Below are 18,155 nucleotides of genomic sequence, written 5' to 3' on the forward strand. Positions count from 1 at the left end.
TAAAAATAGATCTTGTAAACCATTGGATGAGAAGAGATATCCTAAAGAACTGTTTTAAATTAAAAGAAAAAAAGGGTATTTCCATTGCACCGGTGTTAACAAAGAAACAACAACAAGAATCCAAAATACTGCGACAAAATTTATTCCTAGCAAAACAGCAGAATAAAGAAAACAGCTACATAAAAAACGGCAAACTCTACGTAAATAATCAGCCCTATACCATTGAAGACTTAATTGAAGCTGAAGAAGTAAGCACTGATAGACTTTCAAATAGTGCTCCATCAACACCAAAACTAGAGACAGACACCCGTGTAGAAAACAACCCACTACCAGGAAATACCGAAAAGCCGAAATTTAAACCAGAAGAGAAGAGTGACCTAAATACAACACCATCATCTTCAAAAAATACCAGCAAGCCCAATACTCGCTTTCAAGACAATAAAAAGAGAAATAACTCCACTTCCACTTCTCATAGCATAATTAAAAAGTAAAGTAGTTTGCTTAATTCACATATCCAGTGAGACTATATTTTAATATATTCTAGATTTAATTATATACCATATTTTATTTTAGATTTACAGATTATTATTTTAGATTACTGTAATTTAGATTTACTTATAAATTGCAATTTCTGTCATTGAGAAACAGGAGAAAAAGTGAAGTTTATTAATTAATTATTTCTTTCTAATATTTTTTCCTCACTCTTTTGAATTATTTTATATTTGTATCGTATTATAAACTATTTCATATAAGGAATATTTTGTTGTATATATTATGGATACATACATTAGGGACATTAATCACATACCTTTTGAAACAAAAGAAATTAATAACTTATCAAATTTAAAAATTTACTTACAAAATGATGATCAACATTTTAAAATTTTACACCAAAATATAAGGAGCATTTACAGGAATTTTAATGAATTTGAAATTTTGATTAAACAATTAGATTGCAACTTTGACTGTATCGTGTTAACGGAAGCATTTCGTATTGGCGACGTTGGTTGTCATAAGCTTGAAGGGTACGAGATAATTTACAACCAAGGAAATATTAATAAAAATGATGGAACAGTACTATACTTCAAAAACTATCTTGATCACTGTACAAAAATTATAGAAGTAGGGGAACATAAAGTAATACAAATGCTGGTAACATGTAATAATAACAAAAAAATACTAATCACTGCTCTTTACCGACCACCTTCAACGAATGTAGAACATTTCGTGTCACACCTAAAGGAATATCTAGAACAAACAAAATCATGTCATGCGGACTGTCATATTCTGGTTGGAGATATTAATATAAACATATTAGAAAATAATGATAATGCTAATGACTACTTAAATACTCTCTCTGAATACAACTTTAATTCTTTAATAAATAAACCAACAAGACTAAATAACTGTCTGGATCACGTATTTGTAAAATTTAAATCCAAAGATCCAATAAACGATTGCAAGGCAGCTGTTCTAGATACAAATATTACAGATCATAAGGCAACTGTAGTCACTGTGCCACTAAATATTATAAATAATCTACCCAACAGAAAGAAAGAAATATTAAATTACAACAACTTAAAATTGGACATTAAAGATTTTGATTGGACTGAATATTATAACTTAAAAGATATTAATGATTTAACGGAATACTTAATAAAGATATTAACGTCTTACATAAATAAACATACTGACACCATTAAAATAAAACGTTATAATTTTAAAAGAAAAAAATGGATTACAGCAGGATTAGTAAACTCCATCAATAAAAAAAATAAACTATACAAACAACATATAAATATGCCAGGTAACAAAGAGATAAAGGAAACTTATATCAGATACCGTAAACACTTGAATATAGTTATTAAAGCTGCAAAGAAAGATTATTTCAGACAAGAAATTATTAAAAATAATAAATGTTCCAAAAATCTGTGGAAAATAGTTAATAACTGTAATAACGAACAAAATAATACCAAAAAGTTCAAAGAAATAGTTACTGAAAATAACCAATCTCTTACGAACATTGATGAGATAGCTGAAGAATTTAATGATTATTTTTCCACAGTCGGAGAAAAATACGCGCAAAAAATAATAAAACCTTTATCTCAACCTCCAAAAAGATGTACTACATTGAATTCCTTCTTTTTAGCAGATGTTAATGAAAATGACATTAAAATTATAATAAACTCACTGAAATCCAACAAAGCGCCAGGAATGGATAACATAAAATCAGAAGTACTAAAAGAACTGGGGCATATTTTAACTCGCCCCATTACACATTTAGTAAATAGCATTTTTGCTGTAGGAAAATGGCCCGAACAGTTAAAGCAAACCGTAGTTGTCCCCATACACAAGAAAGGTGATCCTAAATTAACAAAAAACTATAGACCAATTTCCATAATTAGTTCACTTTGTAAGATTTTAGAAAAAGCTTTAAAGAACCAGCTAGTAAAATACCTAGAAAAATTCAAGTTAATATCAAATAAACAGTATGGTTTCAGAGAAGGGTTCTCCACGGAAAATGCCATATCATATCTATCAAATAAAATATATAACTTAGTTGATAACAATATACCAACGGCTTGTGTATTCCTAGACTTGGCAAAGGCTTTTGATACAGTAAGTCACACACAATTACTAGATACTCTGATAGACACAGGTATAAGAGGGAAAGCATATAATTTGATGGACAGTTATTTAAAGGACAGGCAACAAGTAGTGAGAATAGAAGGGACACAAAGTAGTACAAGGAACATTAACTTTGGTATACCACAGGGAACGGTATTAGGACCAATTTTATTTATTATATATATAAATAACATACTGACTTTCCAAACTAAAGGCGACATTTTAAGCTTTGCAGATGACACTGCGATCCTATACTCTGCTGACACTTGGACCAATTTAAAGCTTAAAATGGAAAGGGACCTAGGAAATATTATAGATATATTCAGTCATAAACTACTCACGGTAAATATTGAAAAAACACTGTATGTCCCATTTACCAGTTATAAAAGTGGCTTACCCGATTATAACTCGTTAATTATAGGAAATCTGATGATTAACAGTGCAAGTAGTACAAAGTATTTAGGAATTCAGATTGATTCATATCTTCGCTGGGATAAGCACATAAATCAAACTTGCAAAACTTTAAGATGTCTTTTATATAAATTTAGATATCTACAAAGTATACTAGATATTCATCATTTAAAAATTATTTATTTCTCCTTAGTAGAGTCACGTCTAAGGTATGGAATTCTTAGTTGGGGTGGCATTGCAAATACGCACCTAAAGCAAATGAACATTATACAAAGAAAAATATTAAAAATTATTTACAATAAAAAACTAGGGCACAGTACTGACGATCTGTTTATTGAAGCTCAAGTGTTAGATATAAGGCAATTGTTTGTACTTGCAATGTTCACTAATCTATATAAAAATAAACAGTTACTTGTACCACTAGAACACACATACGATACCAGAAGTAGATCTCAGTCCTTTATTAGAACAAACTTAACAAAGAAAGTAGTTGGACAAAGAAACTTTGAATACCTTCAAATAAAAATATATAATTTGCTTCCTCAAACATACAAAACCTACTTAATTACTATAAATTCCTTTAAATTAATAAAGTGCATATTTCAGACGTATCTAAAAATAAATAATAGAAAAATGTTTAACCATCTTTTTGAATAAATAAATAATATAAACCTGTAAACCTATAATTAAACACAAAAAAAAATAAATAAAAAATAAACGCTCAAAAATTGATGAACTTCACTTCATACCATGTTCTTTTTGTTTATACTGATTTGTATTGTTCTTGCATGTAAAAATTTTACTTCTTAAAAAAAAATTATTATTATATCTAACACAATAAAATAATTGTTATGTTGTATATCTAACACAACTATACTAAAATGGCCCATGCACAACTTAATTGTTTTAATGGGTTCTATGGTTTGTTTGCGTTGAATACATAACAACATATCTAAAACACATAGATATTATATTGCATCATAATAATTATATATTTTTTTATATGTGTATATTTTTCAAGTGAATAAACGTTATTATTATTATTATTATTATTATTATAGAATGTCAAATGTAAGTTTTGCTTCAAAATTTTTGTGCAGAATTACAGCTACATTTGTGACGATAATAGAATTTTATCGTCTAGAGTACACCAATGAATTAAGTAAAACACGTTTTTGTACTGTTTCGAACGATATAAAAATCGGATCGAAAAGACTAGTTGATTATTATTCTTGGAGCGTTGATCGAAGAATAATAGACAACAGCGAGATACAGGAGGTGAGTTTATGTAGGTAGTATTTCCCGATTATTTTCCGCTGTCGTTTTGGCGAGCTGAGCGAATCCGACAGTTTTCTTCTTACCTATCCTTATATGAGCGGTGGTCGTATATCCTTTATATGTCTTTCCAATCCGGCGAGGTGAGCGGGATCTCCTTTCTCCCCTTTCCGTATACAATCATGTCGTATTGATCAAAGCAATTCCTATTTCGCGCGATCGTCAAAATCATTCATTCATGCACAAAAATATCGTCACATCGGCCGGAACAGTAAGCTCGATGCGTAGAAATTATAAATATATTTTATTAACGAACTTAATGAGTAATTAAGGCTAATTATCGTATTTTCTGTTTATTTTGATTCCAAAATAAAAATGTTTTAAAAAGCAACTCTTTTTCTTCGACTGATAGTTACCTGGAGCAACAACAACGCAACGACCTCGTTACATTGGCGCCCGAGCAGATATTTTAAAAGGGTTTAAGACATTTCAACGGATTGTACTAATTTATATTAAAATATGGCGGAATCAGACGGCACGGTGGGTTTAGAAATAGCGGATGAGAAGGTACGCTGGGTATATAAATTAAAGAAAGAGGAATTAATCAACGTTTTGGCAGAATTTAACTTAGATACGACAGGTAAATTAGATGATCTTCGATCAAGAATGGTCTTACACTTACGCTCAAAAAAGACCGGCACAGTTACCAATATCGAAACTGAGGATCCTAAAACAGACAACACACAAACGGAAAGTGAACACAGTCAAACAATGGACACAGTTAGAAAATGGGGCTTACCTTTTGACGGATCCAAAGACCCCACAGAATTATTGGAGAGGCTATACGAACTAAAAAGCTGTTACCGGATTCGAGACGATGCTTTATTGAAAGCACTACCAGAAGTATTTAGGGGAAAAGCGATACTATGGTTCCGAAACAACGTCGACTCCTGGGAAAACTGGAACAATTTTACGGAGGACTTTAATCTTGCTTTCAAATCAACAAAGTGTGACGATAATATAATTTTATCGCCTAGGGTACGCCAATGAATTAAGTAAAACACGTTTTTGTACTGTTTCGAACGATATAAAAATCGGATCGAAAAGCCTAGTTGATTATTATTCTTGGAGCGTTGATCGAAGAATAATAGACAACAGCGAGGTACAAGAGGTGAGTTTATGTAGGTAGTATTTCCCGATTATTTTCCGCTGTCGCTTTGGCGAGCTGAGCGAAGAGAAGAAGAAAACTGTCGGGTTTCTTCTTACCTATCCTTTTACCTATCCTTATATGAGCGGTGATCGTATATCCTTTATATGTCTTTCCAATCCGGCGAGGCGAGCGGGATCTCCTTTCTCCTCTTTCCGTATACATTCATGTCGTATTAATCAAAGTAATTCCTATTTCGCGCGATCGTCAAAATCATTCATGCATGTACAAAAATGTCGTCACATCGGTCCGAACAGTAAGCTAGATGCGTAGAAATTATAAATATTTTATTAACGAACTTAATGAGTAATTAAGGCTAATTATCGTATTTTCTGTTTATTTTGATTCCAAAATAAAAATGTAATAAAAAGCGAACTCTTTTTCTTCGACTGATAGTTACCTGGAGCAACAACACCGCAACGACCTCGTTACACATTTGAAGTAGCTTAATAATTTTTTTTTATTATTGAGTAATAAATAAATAAACAATTTATAAAAAAATTCAATAACATATTTTATTTTTGTTATTTTATTCACTTTGACGGAAACACAATAATTTCTTTACTGTGTGAATGACGTTAGCTTTGTATGTTTTAAATATTAATTGCTAAAATATAATTATTTACCTTAAAAGTTCAAAGCCCAATATAAAATTAGTTGTGAAAACAACTGTTTGTGTAATATAAAGAAACTTCAAAACGCAAAAATTCGACAAAAACCGCAAAAAATTCAACTGACTGACAGCCACAAAAGTAAACAAAGCAGAAACGTCAAACAAATTGTGCTTAAAATATGAAAACATACCGAATCGTCTTTTTTTGTACCTATCTCTTTTCAATGCACTGAGTCTAGATGGTTCATAAAAATAACATGTGTTTTTACTTAATAACAAACGGCAGCTGGTTTGTCACGAGTTTCATGCGTGGAAGAGAATGATGCTAGATAAAAAGTATGTGTTTTATTTCGCCAGGTATTAATGACGCACGGGTAAAGACTCGCGGACTCAACTGTACATACCTCTTTCTCGTAGTACAACAAAGTAGGATATGCTCGTATATTAAGCTGATGGCAGAGTTTATAGTCATCCTCGCAGTTCACGGCTGCAATTCTAATTACTCCTTCCAGCTCCTGCGCAAGTTTTCTCCATGTTGGCGCCAAGTCGTGACAATGATGGCAATTAGGGGAATAAAAGTTTACGAACCAGGCTTGGTTGGTGTCCAAAATATTTACCTCTGAAATACACAATTGTAATATGTAAGTTGATCTGACCTAATCGACGAATTTAAAGTAAATAACTCTAAAAAATACATGATATACATCGCCTAAAAACAGCGGAACGCGGTGGCCTGCGGCTTGTTTAGACCGTACTGGAACAAACACTTTAAGTCCAACAAAAAGACTTCTGCAATAAAATTGCACAATAACTTCACTTAAAAAACTCTAAACTAAAATTTCGACTCAACTCTTCAGAAACCACTATAAGCGGTCTCTGTCCGAGGCTACAACTACAACTTGAGTTCTTGACGGCTCCTACGTAACTGACTTTCCTCGTCCCAATTCAAGACCACATTCCTAAACCAAACGCCTTCTCCAGAAATCATTCGATCTTTCCCATCAACAATTCAACGACCAATTACAAACTTAAGACAATCAATTAATCAAAATCTTGACCAATAGAAAAATGCGAAACACGCTTCGGGTTGAATCCTCTGGCGTCACCAGAAACAGCTCATCCAATCAAAAATCCACTAACTCATGGGTTTAGCGTCACCTTGGGTTGAACTTTTCCCATCAAATTAGCTGAATCGGCTCAAACACATCTGGCCTCGCTGAACACTCTCATAGCTCTTATCGTTGAACCACTTATCTCTTAGATAAACATAGCAGCGACATTCTAGCTCTAAAATAAATAAAACTCAAGACTTTAAGACTACGTATTAAAGAATTATGACCAAAATTCTTTTGACGGTATAAGATAAAATAAACATATTAATGTCCCTCAGATAAAAATAGAGATACGAATACGCACGAGAATCGAGAATGAATTACGTAATACCAAAGATCCGTGAGAAACTTACGATTCTTTCTGAAACACAAATATGAATTCAACGAATTTAACATACAGTGTGGAACAAGAATAATACTAGGGTTCCGAAAACGTTAGTGACTTTCGTACCGTTACAGTATAAACTACTTGAATCGCTCGTATTCAATGTAAATGTTCGCAGTTCTACTCATAACTCGGATCCGAACTTCTCGGAACCGAGTACTCGTAAATATAAAGCCGGCATAACTCCGTCTCCATCTCCACGGTCATTCGTCACAACGATAGTGGAATAAGCAATCTTGCCGATTTTAGCGCTTCCCTCAGTCGCCTATATCTAATGTAAAACTAAACGTATTGTATATATTACGAAATAAATAAATTGATTACGTGAAGATAGATATACGCCATCCATCTTCTATTATTTAAATTATTTTAACAAATTAATATATACGTACCATAATCGTATCTACTGAGAGTAACAATGATTGGATCGTCATCATAGATACCAAATTGATCATGATAGTAACTGTAACTATGATATTTTTTCTTAAATTGTGTTGAGGGTGTCTGTTCTCCATAAAGATCATAATGTTTTCTGGAATCAGGATCTTTCAACACTTCATAAGCTCTAGCTAACAGAATGAAGTTTTTATCTGCATCTTCATCGTCCTAAAAATATTAAATTTTTTTATGTAATCTAAAAGAATCATCTAAGGAGTGTTGTACTTTTTAGTAATAGTCAAAATAATGGGGTACTCTGTTTGATGCATTAGTGGAAAGATTCCCAGCATCGCCCAATGGCTAGGCGAATCCAACGGGTTTACAGATTACTTTAATTGTTATCGACACACCATATTTCCTCGTTAGAGGTCGCTAAAGGGATGCGTTGGTATATTATTTCAATATATGTACCAACCAATCGGTGCGTTTTGATTCAGTGCAGTCTCCTTACAAGCCTCTTTAATAATGGGTAGACCCAGAACCATGTGTCAGAGGAAGGTAAGGGACTCGAATTGAGTCAAAATGCAACCGTCTATTTTTATTTAGTCAAAAGAATGTTTTAGTGTTAAGTGAAATAGGCAGTCATTATTATTGACCAGTACATAGCCGGCCAATAATAATAATAATAATCTTTAATAATAATAATTTAATCTTTTTTCCGCTCTTAGCTACTCATTTGGTATTATAAAGTGTTCAAAAACGGATATTCTTCAGCGAAAAGCAAGAACACTTCTAACAAAGGCACAAAAACATCATCCACGCAGTGCAGTAGAGAGAATAACATTACCGAGATACCTAGAAGGAAGAGGACTCATGGACATAGGTGAGCAACTGGATAAAGAAGTTACTAATCTAAGAACTTATTTTCAGGCGCAGGCTGAGACAACTACTTTACATCGCGCAATATGCGCAATAGATGACACAACACCACTTAAATTGAGGGAACAAGAAATGCGCATAAACCACCAATCCGGAAGAAAAAATGCGCACCTGGATGAGTAAGCCTCTGCATGGGGGCATCTAAATGAGGTTAACCAAGAACATGTCGACAATTCAGCGTCGAACTATTGGTTGACGTCAGAAAAGATGTTTCCCGAGACGGAAGGTTTCATACTTGCCATTCAGGATCAGGTGATTCCAACTAGAAATTACCTGAAATATATTGTCAAAGATCCTCAAGTCCAAAACGACAAATGCCGATATGGATGTCAAGCCCAAGAATCCATCCAACATCTTACCGGGGGCTGCCATGCCTTTGTCGGAACTGAGTATAAAGAACGCCATGACTCAGTAGGAAAGATTCTTCACCACGAACTAGCTAGAAAACTTGGACTTCTCCAGTCCGACCATCTCCCTTATTATCAATACGTCCCTGATAGAATGCTTGAAAACGACAACTACAAGCTATACTGGGATCGGACTGTGCTCACAAACCAACGAGTGGCACATAATAGACCGGATCTCATACTAGTTAATAAACTTACTAGGCAAACAACATTAATAGATGTGGCGATACCTAATAATAATCTGCTTGGTAAGCACAACGAAAAAATCGCCAAGTATAGAGATCTCGAAATACAAATAAGGAGACAATGGAGAATGGAAAGTACCCAGACAATACCTATTGTTCTTTCTACTACTGGAGTCATTCCGAAGAACCTCATAAAAAACATCAAAAAGCTGGGTCTAAATAAACATATTTACAAGACCATGCAGAAAGCTGTACTACTCGCGACGGCCTGAAGTGTACGAAAATTCTTGGGAGACACACCTGCATTCCAAGTCACCTAGGGCTCGATAACATGGAAAGAGTCCCACCAGAGCTCAATCCTTTTGATACGATAGGTATCTGGGATGAGTAAATTTTCCCCTTAGAGGGAGCGTGAGCCGCATGGCTAAATCTGGAGTAATCTTTAGTTAACAATAACACATACTACTTAGTGCATAACCAGTGATTTCCCACCGTGCTACTATCCATTCAATGTGACATCTGCAAATAATTATTTTGCCATAGATACTCACGAGATTTCACATTCTCAGAATAATTCTTGATCAACATAAATATCAAAAAGTTCCAGGGCTTCAAAATTGCATTTAAAGATATTAAAATACCATTCAACATATCCCCTTCAAAATATTACCCTTAACAAACTATACACTTATTTTGATATTGTTTCCACTACGGAAAGACCATGATAATGGTTTTTGTGGAATAATGTTTTGTCTCTAGTGTTTTTTTAATGTTTTCAATCTAGTCCTCAAATCTTCATCCTTTCAAAAATTGGTTGAACGAGTTTCAACATGGTCGCACTTTTGATGAGTTGATGATGAAAGTGTCTCGAAAACGGCTACCACGGAGGATAACGTGACACTCCTCGATCTCGTATTGGTATATGACCGATTGAAGGTACGCTAGATAGCTAAGATAGTAGACATCTCAAAAGATCACGTCAGCGTCATATCCTGCGTGAAATTTTTGACATGAGAAAGGTATTGGAATTATGCGTGCCGAGTTAGCTCACTCTGGACAATAAGTGCAATCCGAATGAGTTTCTGTGTCATTTCATAACCATCGAAACATGAATCCAATAATACATGCTAAAGCACAAAGAACAGACTAAACAGTGAACTTCATCAGATATTCTATCATCTGGAAAGGTACCTAATGGCCACCATTTTCTGGGGTTCACAAGATGTGATTTACACCAATTACCTGGAGAAGGACAAGTCAGTCACAGTCTACTTTTTAGACTTCGAGGAAACACATTTTTTGATACGGTAAATATTGCAAAAATATTTTTGTAAGATTTATGATAGATTTTAAACAAATTTATCATGAAAATGTGTCGAATTATTTGGTAAAATGAAGACAGCATCCGTAGCTAAAAAAAATCAATAATACACCAGTCTAGACTCAAGATATAGCATGAAACATACATAAATAGTAGGTACCTTCTTTAACGGTAAAATGTTGCAAAACCTCTATATTTTAAAGAACCACTTGGATTGACATGAAATTTGGCATACATATAGCTAACAAGTCAAAGAAAAAAAGTTATATTGTGCCGATGTGTGCTTTTGCCCTGGGGGTGGGTTTCACCCCTTCTCGGGGGTGAAAAAATATACTTCCAAAATAATCCGGAAATGGATAAACTGACTAATTTTAAGCAACTTTTGTTCTATAGAGTTTCTTCATTAAGTCAATACTTTTCGAGTTACTTGCGAGTGAATATCTTCATTTTTCAACAAAATAACCACGTTTTTAGACGGTTTTCGCAAATAATTCAAAAAGTAAGTATTTTGCCGAAAAAAACATTCTTAACAAAAAATATAGCCTGTAAGAAAGTGATAAAAATGTTGTATATATTAGGTCTCTAGACCTAGAAGAAGCAGAGATATAGCTAATGAAAATAGGTTCATATTCGTCAAATTCCAAATCCAAATCGAATATTTTAACGTGAAATAATCAAAACACGAAGCACTTTTTGGGAAAAACTCATTACAACTTTTTAAAGTGTTAACAAATTACGCTCAAAATAAAGTTGGTCCCTTTTTTAAACGCTTTTCTTTAGTTCAATCGTTTGGGTCAAATCTTTGGACGTTAATTTGACTGCTTTTTCTTCAATGCAAATGAATGAAAATTTGCAGACATATGCATTCACGGGAACAATACACGAATAGTCAATAAAAATTTTTTGTTTATTAATTGTTTAAATAAAAAAACGATTTTAACGGAAAATGCTTAACCCTACTGTCCCGTTCGAGTCAACTACACAAATGTACCTACTGTTCGGGTCAATATGACCCAACTATGGTTTACGCTCCTTAATCGAAATAAAATAAGCTAATGGTGATAAATTAAACCTTATTAACAACAACAAAAGGCATTTTTTCTTTCAAAAAAGCCTAGTAACAAATATCTATAGAAATTTAATTCAGTTTACAACTGGGACAGTAATAAAAAGAATGGATTTTACAAATATGTTTGTGATATACAACATAATAATAGGGAACTTGCATAAATTTTTAAATTCGAAAAAAATGTTATAAATCAAAACACAACATAATTTAAAACATGTATCAAAGATAAAAAAGTTTTGTTTGTCTTTCGTTTGGCCCCTAAAGACGATTAAAAATTCAAATTAAAACAGGTGGTCCAAAACGCCTCGTGACGTCACTTGGTTTTACATTTACATTTTTCCATTAAAATAAACAGAATTTTAAATTAGACGTTATAAACGTCACTAGAAAATACATTTATGTGACGTTACAAGTGTTTTTGATCGTTTGAACTATTCATTAGGGTGGGTCGAAAAAAATCGATATTTTTTTTTCGGATCGTAATACCGCGGAAAAGTTGCTAAATGGTATGACTAAAAAGGGGAAAAAATATTAAAATTATCGGATGTTATCTTCCGTTCGCGCATAAGCTCTAAAGTTTTGAAAAAAATAATTTTTTTTTGAAAATTTGTAATAATTTTTTTTTACGATATTTAATATGTAATAGTGAAAAATTTCATCTACGACACACTAATAAAGTAATATAAAAATACCGGTATTGCACTTCAACATCTTCCGTTCACGCATGGACATCCAAATATAGCCAAAATACAAGAAAATCGGATTTTTGTCCTATTTTCTTTTCATGTATAGTTACAGATATCAATAATGTAATACCTAATATCTGATTATACATGTTCTGATAGTTAAAGAAAAAAATTCAGACGTAATTAGGCTTGGTTTTTCGATCGCGCACAGCGATACAAAACTTACTGTCAGCGCCACTAGCGGGTCAACGACCCACGCCGCGTCACGTGATACCCCCTCTCCGCTGCAGGCAGCCATTACACTGGTCCGCCGCGCAATTTTGTGTGCCAGTCTGCTGTTGTCTCTTGAGTGCGGTGGATGTGTTGCGTAGTGTGTGTTCCAAATTTCATATTTTGGTGTAGTTTTTTGAACAATTGTGCAATGAATGATGGCATTATCAAAGACAGTGATCACTAGACAAGAATTCCAGTGTCCGTTTTTCGGTACACCAAGAGACTTGCCGCCTAACAAGCTCCCTATAGGAGAGGACGTTCTTCGATGTATATCGAATGAGAGGTATAATTTAGCAGTTAAAGTAAACAACAAAAGAGTTAGTTTTGGACAAGTAGCCAATACAGTAGCTGGCAAAATAGTGTGTTTGTACAATAGAGCATCAATTCCCACCGTAAGTGATAAGAGAGTAGTACAACTGTTGACTGCACTGCATGACAAGTATTATAGTTTAAGAAAATCTCATACTCGAGACAAAAACAAGGAAGTCTTTAAGAGAAACCTTGATGATTTTAAGAAAAAATGCTGTTTGCTTTTTGACATTGCGGCATGCAAATGCCCCATTGCCCTTGAATGTACCTGTCATAAAACATCGGATCAATGCCAGTGTATCTGCTCAATAACTTGTACTTGTGAAAAGCTTAAAAAAATACCTTTACTTGAGCTGAAATTTATCTATTCACTACGCACTCACGGCATTGGCAAAATTGGAGGTGTGGACTTAAATGAAACAAAGAAACGTGCCAAATCTTTACAGAGGAAATCTCGTTCCAGCTGTCCAAAACCAAAAGTAGATGTCCAAGTTTCCGAAACTGAACAACGTGATGAATCCTTGACCTCCAGTGACGATTGCAGTGACAGTGACCAAGAATTCATACCTGAATCTCCAAAAAAGAAATCCGGTTGGCAAATGAGGATTAACCTTAAATCTACTGCATTAACTAGTGATCGTTACGGTGTTTCCGATCGTGCTACAGCAGCAATAGCCTCAAGTGTTTTGCAGGACGTTGGCGTGGTAACTAATAGCGACAATTCACAAGTAGTTGACAAGTGTAAAATAAGAAGAGAAAAACACAATGTTAGGGCTGATTTGTCCAGTTCTATAACAGAAAATAAGCTAATTGGGCTATATTTTGATGGCCGTAAAGACGACACTATTGTGGTACAAGAGGCACATTCAAAACGATTTAAAAGAGTGGTAAAGGAGGAACATTACGTGCTTATACAAGAACCTGGTAATATATTTCTGGGTCACGTGACCCCGAATTCAGGAAGTTCAGAGGATATTGCGACCTCTATTATATCCTATTTGACAAGCAATGACATTTCTTTGGACGAATTAGTCGTTATTGGCTGTGATGGCACCAATGTTAACACCGGATTGAAAAACGGTATAATACGCCGTATTGAAACACACTTAGGTAAGCCTCTGCAATGGGCAGTTTGTCTTCTTCATTTTAATGAACTACCCTTCCGCCATTTATTTCAGTATTTAGATGGTAAGTCGACCGGGCCAAATTCTTTGAAAGGACCGATTGGTGGGAAATTGATCAAATGTGAAACACTTCCAGTAGTGCAGTTTGAAAGTATTGATTGCCAAATCCCTGAGATAGACAAAAAAACTCTTAGTAAGGATCAGAAGTATTTGCTGGAAATATCAGAAGCGATTAAATCAGGTGAATGCCCAAAAGATTTATCAATCAGGGATCCAGGACCTTTGTCTCACTCAAGGTGGCTAACAACAGCGAACCGTGCTTTAAGACTCTACATTAGTCAAGAAAATCCAACTGCTGAGTTCCAGGAAATAGTAATATTCATTCTGAAGTCATATATGCCGATGTGGTTTTGTATTAAGAAGACCAAACTTTTTACTGATGGCCCTAAGCTCGTGCACCAATGTATTGAAACCTCAAGATATCTTAAAGATGAACTCAAAGCTGTAATTGACCCAGTTATAGAGAGAAATGGGTTCTTTGCGCATCCAGAACATGTTATGATTACTATGACTCAAGATCCCAGAAAACATATAAGAGAACTGGGCCTCCGCCGCATCATTAAGGCAAGAGAAAGAGACCAAAAGAGGAAAACAATTCGAACGTACGTGGCACCTAAGCTAAACTTTTCCGCAACAGACTACACGGAATTAAATTATTGGACAAACTGTGAATTTTCTTCGCCGCCTCTATTGAAAGATGTCACTGATGATGAACTGAAAACCTACATCAAAACAGAAGAAGTACCGAAGTGGGAAATCCTATCACAGAAGATGCCAGTCCATACTCAAGCAGTGGAGAGAAGCGTCAAGTTGGTGAGCGAGGCTTCTGCTAAGGTTTGCGGATCTGCAGCTCGAGACGGGTACATAAGAACGACACTTAAGTCAAGGTCCACGATGCCAGCCTTTGATAACAAAAGACAGTTCAAACTACCAGACATGTAATCTGTTCGTAAGTGAAATATGTACTTTGTATTTATTGGATAATACATCAATAATATGTTGAAGCTTGTATATATTTATTTTTCATAAGTCCACATTTTTGAGGTTTTCAACACTTTTTTGCTATTTTTACAGCCCATGCGCGAACGGAAGATGTTAAAACTCATTACCAGTATTTTTATATTAATTCATTAGTGTGTCGTAGATGACATTTTTCCCTATTACATATTAAATATCGTAATAAAAAAAATTATTAAAAATTTCCAAAAAACTTTAATTTTTTCAAAATTTAATCAAACTTTAGAGCTCATGCGCGAACGGAAGATAACATCCGATAATTTTAATATTTTTTCCCCTATTTAGTCATACCATTTAGCAACTTTTCCGCGGTATTACGATCCGAAAAAAAAATATCGATTTTTTTCGACCCACCCTACTATTCATAGAAAAATTCGTACTTTTACAAAATGGTTTTATTTTCAATAGTAAACCTTCGTTCCTTTCCTTCAAAAACAGTATAAAACTACAATTTTAACAAACTGGTATATATTATTACAATGACATACGATAAATGTCATTAGAATATAAATATTTTTGACTTATTCCACGACAATGAGCTTGCCAAATACCCAAGTAGGTGGAGGCCAATAAACTAAAGAAGGAGAAGAAGAATATACCTAAATATAAGGTTGTGTCTAGGTATACGTTACCGTGTACGCAAATAAAAAAGTTAGAGTGTCAGTGATTTCTTATTTTTTATTTGTTTAGTGTTTGTTTTTAAATTAACTACGGAGTGTGGACAATTATTTAGTTCTTTTAATGAGTTTAAGAACATTTTAAAACAGTACGAAAAAGATAAGAGACTATAAATTAATATATATATTTTTTAGTTATAAATGAAATAGTATGTATTACCGTAAAAGATTAAAATAAAAAGAAGACCTAAAGCTTTCACAATAATAATTAACTTGTTCTGAAGCTATTATCCTTGTGGCATTTTTGTAATCAACTATTCTAAATGGGAACTAAGCCACAATTTAACCAAAAAATGATTTTATTAACGTTTCGGCGTCTAAATCGGACGTCGTTGTCAAAATACAAAATATTATTAAATTAAACAAAAATGGTGTTGCTTGGTAAAAAATTTTTCTAATAATTTATTTAATCTGACTAATTTTTGTATTTTGACAATGACATCCGATTTGGACGTCGAAACGTTAATAAAATCATTTTTTTAGTTAAATTGTGGCTTATTTCCCATTTAGAATAGTTGGTTATAATAATTAACTTACGTATAAAAATTATTTTAACAATATTTTTTACGTGTTATGTCAACTAAATACATATATTTATTTTGCTAACCTAAATATATACTTTAGTATATACATTGATTTATTACAATTAAGTTTGAAACATCTGAATAGTTCTGTTTTAACAAATTCTTCCCTTCCTTCCCTTCCTTTAACAAATATTTTTCTATCAAACACACGCTAAACATATCAAAATAGCATGTACCAAAATATACAGTCACTGCGCACGCTAAATAATAACGTCACTGGCTTGATGAAGTTTAATTCGCGTGTACATACCTAACTTTTTTTATTTGCGTACACGTTAGCGTGTACTTAGACACAGCGAAACATAACCATAATAATAACTAATGTAAAACTATGTGACGTCACGGGTCGTTTGAACTATTTTATACCGCTGAGGACTTTAAATACGTATTTCTAAGTTATTACGAGTTTTTGAAGCGTGAAATTTTTGAAATCTCATTTTTAAACAAAACTGAACATTATTATGTAATAAAAAAAATTGTGCAAGTTCCCTATTAGTCTTGTTATCGTTTTTACGGCAAGTTTACAGCGTGTTCGTTTAGCAGGCGGAGTTAGATTTAATAGACGGTTCACTAGCATTTCCATATTGTCTACTTGTTCCTGCTCGTGTCCTTTTTACCAGTTCGTAAGAGCCTTTAGTTACTGGTATATTTTTTCTGGAAATGATGACTGGATTCATTAGTTTTTTCCCAATTCCTCAAGAAAAATTCGCCGTTTTCCCAATTGATTGGTATTCCATTGGATATTTATTGACGCCCATAACACCAACGCGTTGTAGGCAGAAATGTCCAGTAGATTATTAAAAAAAAACAATCATTGGCCTGCGATTTATCTCTTCTCACATGTATACGTGTCAACAAGCTAATCTAGAGCATTCACTGCTCCCTTATTGGAATTGTAATCTAAAATAATTTGGGGCTTTTTCATTTGATGAAAGTGATGGATGATATGCATCGATTCATGATTCAAGGTACTCATAAGAACAACATTTTTATTATTTTTGGGAATATTGTCAAATCTTGCATGAAGCAAAAAAGACGAGCTATGAACTTCTTTATTCGCGATTTTTGCTGAAAGCTTTGGTTTATTTTACTTATAATCCCCGGCATTTTATCTACTTTGTTTTAGAAGAAATTGTCCTAAATTTTACGATGTAAAAAAGTTATTATACACGTAATATTGTGGCATTCCAAATCACTACTCAAGTCACACATCACACGCATTTCTGTATAGATCTGCAATTTTAGCGCATAAGAAGTTTTACTGTCCATAATTAAATAAACCCCAAAGTTTTGTGCCATATTTCGCTGGCTTGCTGGAATGTACCATTTGAAGGGAGAGCGGCCTCTAAAGGCAACTAGTTGCTTATTGACGGTAACATTTTCATTAGGGTTAAAATTTCTTTTTACATTTTCTACCCATGTTTCATAAATTTCACGTATTGCCGCAAGTTTATCAAAACGTCTTCTATCCTGTCTAGTAGTTTTGTTTGTTATC

The 18,155-nt window shown here is 33.6% G+C and overlaps 1 protein-coding gene across 1 annotated transcript in view; it reads right to left on the bottom strand.

Annotated features, from left to right (window-relative positions):
• The window catches only part of LOC114327227 (dnaJ homolog subfamily C member 10-like), a 73,883-nt gene that overhangs the window by 45,087 nt on the left and 10,641 nt on the right, over positions 1 to 18,155 (bottom strand). The window contains exons 4-5 of the mRNA XM_050657218.1: positions 8,024 to 8,237; positions 6,539 to 6,753 (exon numbers count right to left, since the gene is read on the bottom strand). Of these exons, the coding sequence (XP_050513175.1) occupies positions 6,539 to 6,753; positions 8,024 to 8,237 (429 nt within the window). The remainder of the gene's footprint in view (positions 1 to 6,538; positions 6,754 to 8,023; positions 8,238 to 18,155) is intronic.

The sequence above is a fragment of the Diabrotica virgifera genome, chromosome 1, assembly GCF_917563875.1.
Source record: "Diabrotica virgifera virgifera chromosome 1, PGI_DIABVI_V3a".
Taxonomy (NCBI): Eukaryota; Metazoa; Arthropoda; class Insecta; order Coleoptera; family Chrysomelidae; genus Diabrotica; species Diabrotica virgifera.